This window comes from Acanthisitta chloris, unplaced genomic scaffold (genome assembly GCF_000695815.1).
Source record: "Acanthisitta chloris isolate BGI_N310 unplaced genomic scaffold, ASM69581v1 scaffold7187, whole genome shotgun sequence".
Taxonomy (NCBI): Eukaryota; Metazoa; Chordata; class Aves; order Passeriformes; family Acanthisittidae; genus Acanthisitta; species Acanthisitta chloris.
The window spans coordinates 22,118-28,658 of NW_008683090.1; the positions used below are offsets into that span (position 1 = coordinate 22,118).

At 39.5% G+C, this 6,541-nt stretch overlaps 1 protein-coding gene across 1 annotated transcript in view; it reads left to right on the top strand.

Annotated features, from left to right (window-relative positions):
* The window catches only part of CDCP1 (CUB domain containing protein 1), a gene marked incomplete at its 5' end in the record, with an annotated part of 11,652 nt that extends 9,321 nt beyond the window's left edge, over nucleotides 1–2,331 (top strand). The window contains 3 exons of the mRNA XM_009078775.1: nucleotides 535–616; nucleotides 1,811–2,096; nucleotides 2,170–2,331. Of these exons, the coding sequence (XP_009077023.1) occupies nucleotides 535–616; nucleotides 1,811–2,096; nucleotides 2,170–2,331 (530 nt within the window). The remainder of the gene's footprint in view (nucleotides 1–534; nucleotides 617–1,810; nucleotides 2,097–2,169) is intronic.
* Between the last annotated feature and the right edge of the window lie 4,210 nt (nucleotides 2,332–6,541).

Below are 6,541 nucleotides of genomic sequence, written 5' to 3' on the forward strand. Positions count from 1 at the left end.
TAATGCATGCTTCTTTTAAAACATGCAGCATTTCTCTTTGCTCATGTATTGACTATCCTAATGAATTTTATGACTCCTGGAATACCCTAGGTCAACACAGCTTGTGTATTTCAGAGTAAAATGGATGGTTTTGAGGGGGAGTTGTTGAAATGTCACTATTTCTTCTGTTGAATCCTTCTCTGTTTCTTTCTGTACTTTCTTCTCTTCCTTGCCTGTTCAGCCAGAGGTGTGTGAGATGCTGTGGGTAAGTTTACAGTGCATGAGCTGTATTGAACTCGTGGAAGTGAGTGGGTTGGTTGGGTTTTTTGGTTGTACTCCACTCCACAGCTGACAGCAGGAGTTTGTTGTTGCTTGGCCTCCAGCCTCTTGGAAATGGCTTGTGTTGCCCCATGGTGAGCATGGCTTGGGAACTCCTGCTATGCAGGTAGCTGGTATGCTTAGAAACTCTTGAGAAGATTGAAACCCAGACAGCTTTTAGGAGAAAGCTAGGTGTTCTCTTTCTTGCTCAGTGTCCTTTGCCTTGTTTGTTTGCAGATCTAGGAATCATACTTGCTGTGGTGGCTGGGGCTGGAGTTCTCGTGGCCATTGGACTGACCGTGTGCTGTGTTAAGAAGAAGTAAGTTCATAATTCAGTGTGTGTAACTTAGCAGTTCAAGAAGGTGTTTAGGGAGAGTTGCTGGGCCCTCTGATTCATGCGTTGATATAAATCCCTTGGACCAGGGTCTAAAGCATGAGGTAGGCAATGGTGCTGGAAGTAGTGGAAATGCTTCTTACTCTAAATTGACTGACTTTTACAGCAGATCTGCATTCCTGGAGTCACATTACTTACACAACTTGCAGAGCATTGCTTACCTTGGCCTTAGTACAGGTTTTTGGCCATACTGTGTGTAAGGTGTTGGTTGGACTTCAGCACTTCCTGCAACATGAAATCACAATGAATGTGGCTGTTGCATGTGTCACTCTATTGAAGTCTTTGTTCAAACAAGCTGTAAACTCACCCAGGTAAATTAAGAGCTTTGTTTCATTCACAGAACCATCAGCAACTTCTCCTGGAGTTTGCACATCAACTGGGAGCATTTTGCTCTGAGATGAGCCCTTGGGGAGAGAACTGGGTTGTGCAAAGCTTACATGCATAGTTTTACTCAATAAAAGCAGAGTCTGAAGTCATTGATAGCTTGGGCTTTCTGATACATGTATGCTCAGTGGTGTCAGGGTGATAGGGTACTGAAGCTGCAGAGCTGGAATGAGTTTGTGCAATATGGCGACTAGAGCAGTTATGAGCACATTTTTCTGCCACACAGGAAAGACTTTACAAATATAGGCTTAAAAGTCTTCAGTTCAGCCTTTGTTCTTTCCAGTTTAGGGATGGTCACTTGAAAAAGTACAACCAAGAAAAGTTCATTTGATTTTCATAGGGGACCCACTATCTTGTCTTCAGTAACACTCAGCCTTGTTTTATGAGGATCTAATGATCTCTAGGTCCTATTAATGCTAGTGGATATTGTGGCACTGGGTACACTGCACAGCCAGGACCTCAGTGCTTAGGAGGCCATTTGAGTTAATCTTCCAAACTTCAGAGACAGCAGAACAACAGTGGGTAAGAAATAGTGTGAAGCTATTTTCTGCTCTGTTAAAAAAAGTATGTCTAGACTTGAGAGTTATTTTTCCTAAGTCTGCAAGTAAAGCCTTTTAATCCAGGTAGACTGCCTGACCCTGTGTGGCTGGGATAGGTAAACAGAAGCTGTTGTTATTAAGTTCAAATACACTAGATGTGCTATTTTTGACCTGTTAAAAATTTCATCTCTAACAGGAAGAAGAAAACCCAGAATCCTATGGTGGGAGTGTACAATGATAATGTGAATACCCAAATGCCTGGAAAAAAGGGCTTATTCAAAAAAGGGAGGAAAAACAATGAGTCTCATGTCTATGCAGTTATTGATGATTCTGTGGTCTATGGACACTTGCTGAAGGAGTCCAATGGCTCAGTTGCTCCAGAAGTTGATGTGTACCGTCCTTTTGATGGACCTGTTGGTAGCTTGCCACCTTCTCCACCTCCATTCTCCTTCAGAAAAGACATTAAACGCTCCTCTAACACTGCGGAGGAACCTCCACCTCTGACAGACACAGACCATGACACTTACACATTTGCTCAACTCCTCTAACACTGAGGAGGAACCTCCACCTCTGACAGACGCAGACCATGACACTTACACATTTGCTCATCAGAAATCAGAGCAATCGGAGGACTGTGGAGATACAGATGAAAAGAATAAGGAAGATACAGGCACACCCTTGCTGGAAAAGAAGGAACAGGATGGTTTAGTGGAGTAATTTTACACCAGATATAGCAGTTTCCTGTGGGAACACAGGTGTAAGGACAGGGGTCTAGGATGGAAAAAAAGATTTTAAGAAGAGTGTTATTTTGAAATATATTCTGATGTTATTTTGTTTCATGTGTGTATGTTTTCAATTGGGTTTTGTATTTTTTTTTCTAAACTTCAGCTGTTGATAGCTTTCAGTTTTAAAGTGAACATCTAGCAAACTCAATACCAGTCAAGACACTCCGGAACTGCATGCACTTCTGGTTGTGAAACAAGTGCCAAAGTTACACTTCTGCTTTTTACTGTAAAGGCATTAGGAAAGTTAATTCCTAACTGCCAGCTTAAAACCGTGGCTATTAATAGGGGAGAGAGTGTTCTTTCCAGTAATTCCTCCTCTCACAAGTTTGTTTGAGTGTTGGCTGGTGGAAGACTCAGGCTGCATCACTGTCTCAAGGCAGGTCCAGGTTGCACACATCTAAGCAATCTGCTAGTATCTGAGCAAAGATGAGAACACTGTCCCTTCCACCACTTTCGGCTTAAAAATTCCTTATTTAGTGTGCTAATGGCTATGTAAGTGTATTGAAAGACTATGTATGCCACCTGGAAGAGCTCCATCTGTGGAAATCAGTGTGATTGCTTGAGCTTGGGCTCTTCTGCTTCATAAGATAAGCTACGGGTTTTCTCCAATTTACAACTGATGCTATTATACTTGGATTGCACCGTGTGAGCCTGCACCAAAGACTGTTTTCTTTGCTCTTTTTCAAAACCAGTTTCAAAAGTCTAAGCCAGTTTGCACTTCCATTCAGATGCCTGTAGCATTCACATTTTACTAATACCATATGCTTTTGTTTCAAGTAAGAGTAAGGATTCAATGAAGAAATAATGTGGTCATTCAGCTGCTTACTAATGCTTTTCACTTCACCTGATAATAAGGATTTAAAAAACAGGGTAAAGAAAATGTTTCCAGTGAGTGGGTTCTCTGAAGTGCAAAGAATGAGAGTAAATCCATAAGAAAAGCTAGATTTTTTTTTTTTTACATTTTATGTTTTTTGAGTTTGAATTTAACAACTGTGTCGAAATGATGGTAGAGACAGCTCTCAGCTTTTAGCAGGACTTACACTTCAGTTGTCTAGCTACCTTTGAAAGGCATCTCTTGAAATTAGGTAAAAAATAGGTCTCATTTTAAGCACTGTACTTAGCATGCCCCTCAGCTTCTGTGCCTTTTAAAACACAAGGGTCAGATCTGTGTGCAGAGGATTACAGGGATGGGAATAAAGTTGCTTTTTATATACCAACATCTGTCCTGTCCAGGTGTGCAGTTTACTAAGGATGTTTGCAATTCTGTGTGCAGCACTAGACTCAATGACTGGAGAATTTCTCTCCAACTGTCTCACGGTGACTGTATCTTGCCTAGTGTTACACAGAGGTGCCATAAAACTTTGACAGTGTTGCGTGCAATGATGTTAAACATATAATAATATCTAAAATTAAAATGTCTTTATGAGAACCCTTACTGTTTACATTAAGAAAAAAATGCAGATTTCTTCCTGTATTAACTATACTGGCATTGCAAATTGACTATTTATTTGATCAAGTATGTGTATTTAACAGTGTGTACCATTATTCTGCTTGGACCACTATAAGATTCAGTATAATGTCACATCTGACACAGTTTTCTGTAGCATATTGCAAAACACATGCCACTTAACAGTGCTTTTTAATTGTTTCAGGTATCTTCCTACTCAAGTTTATCACTTTTAATAGAGAAATGTGTATTCCTAGATCTCTGTCCACTGACAGGGATCATGTATTTCAAAGTGTACTGGGTCATTTTAATGTCATTTGAGAACTTAAAATTATTTCAGCAGTACTGTTATCTGTTTTTCTCAGGTAGCTGAATTGCCACAATATCAGAGTAATCCAGTTGTGAATTTGTCTGGTCAATGTTCCTCACGTCTGTTTTATTGAAAGGGAATGAGAAGTCTGTAAGAAATTTAAGGCTTTCTCATCCCTGTAGCTCAGTTTCTTCAGTTGCTTAGATTAAATTTTTTAGTTCATGTTCTTTCTAACCAACTGAAGAAAACGTAATGGAGGTTGGGCTTTTGTTCACAACCTCTTGATCTTTGATGCTTGTTGAGTGATGTTTTTATTTTTATTAGCTCTATTTTAATTCAGCTTTTGGTACGGCAGTATAGACCTGAGTTTACAGATGTTTCCATTCTAAGGTCGATTTTCACTGTGCTTATTTTGTTTAAAATAAGAGTCCAGGTGCAAATTCCAGTTTACTTTTCATTAAGAGAAAGTTGTGACTGAATTTTTTTAAAAAATAAATAAAATATAATGATACTACCAGCTGGAGTAACTAGTGCATCTCTTTTTCATGTGTGTGTGAACTCAGCCTTGAGTATTTTGATATCAGACTGTTGGTAGCTATGTCATCGCCATAAATAATAGAAATGGGTTTCTAGAGAATATAGTCTCCTGGCATAATATATTGCTGACTATGCATGTCCTTTTTCTTGCACAGCCAGTGATATGCCGTTAATTGCTGGTTTTAAAGGCATGTGTTTAAATCACTGGGGAGAAATTTTGTAAAATATTTGAAGCTTTCATATAAAAATAAACAGTTCAGCAGCTTCTCAGCAGGGTCACTGTGTTTGTACTTTATTCATGTCTAACTGGTACATACAATTGAACTCCAAATTAATTTCTTTTCAGGGATAATAGCATCAAAGTACATTTTACAACTTACTCCTTCAGCCCAGAAATGACCCGTATGAAAATTTGTGAAGCCCATTTTATTCTAAATAAAAGCTCATGGAATCAGTACATGCTGACTGCTCCCTTGGTTTATTATTTTAATTTATTTTGGGGCAGGTTTAATGCACATAAAAAATGATGTTTGAAATCCTCACTACTGAGAATCCCAGTAATTGCTGGGAATTGATCCTAGGCTGAATTAGTCAGATTTACTCTTGGAAGGCATGGCAAACTCAGCAAGGATTGTCCAGTCCTTAGGCCTTCTCCAAAATTACCACTTACTATGAATGTAAATGAAAGTGATTTTCATTTCTATCCTCACTGCAATTGTGCCATCCTGGAGTAGTTCCCATGCAGTGGTCTTTATCTAAAACTGACAGCTTCCAAGTCTAGTTCATTGAAAGGTGGGGGCCATAGGAGGATAGCAGTTCTGAAACTCCTGGGCCAAGAAGTAATTTGCTTTTGAAGGGTTTTGTTGCCCAAAGCAGCAAAGCTGAGAACATACTTCATACTTCTTGGCTTGAATCTGTAAGGTTTGGACAATCTTGAGCTACTGAAATACTCAGTAATTGCTTTATTTTTAAGCATGTTTGTGAATAGTCTAGTTCAACTTCCCGATAAATCCAGAGCCAAGTTACTAGTTTTTTTGGATTGCAGCAAAATTTGTGGAGCACCTGTAGGAAGTGAAAAAGTAATTTTTATTGTTGACACCAGACTGATAGTGAGATTTAAACTCCTCAGCGCTAGGAGGGGGGAAAAAATCATGTTGCTCTGAAGAAACTACCCTGAGATATGCTGTGTGACAGAGAATACACTTAAGTATGTGAATGTTGTTGGGGGGGGGCAGGGAGAAAGCTAAACACCAAACATTAGTCCACGTACACATCTTCACCAGCCACTGTCCAGCTGCAGACTGTGGTGTACACAAAGGTGGGAGCAAATCTGCTTTCCTTAAAACTTTGAAGCTGGAAACCAAACCAAACCAAATTACAGGATTTATTCCTTGAGTATAAATGGCTTTCTACATCCAACTTTGTTACTGGTTTATCTTTCAGAAAGTATAGCTTCCCAGCAGTTAAGTAAGCATGGGTTACCTAATTTTCTTTGAAACCAAGGAATTCTGGTGTGGAAAACTGATCCAGCCTGGAGGATGGAACAGTCCTTTTGCAGGGACTTAGAAACTCCTGGCAGGTTGTTCCCTCAACAAAAATGAAGCATGGCAAATTGTCTCAATTAGCAACACTTAACATAAAAGGTGTGGGGTTTTGTGGTTTGGGCTGCATCCATCTCTTGTATTAATGAATTGCTACACTGCTGCTCACAAACCAGGCTTGATGCTTCTGGGCAAGATGGATCTTCAAAAACTGAAGGAACTGTTTTGTTTCTTGCTACATTTGTGGGTGTATTTTATAGAGATATGTGTATTTTATTCTGGTACAGTCGCTTATGGCCGTAGAAAG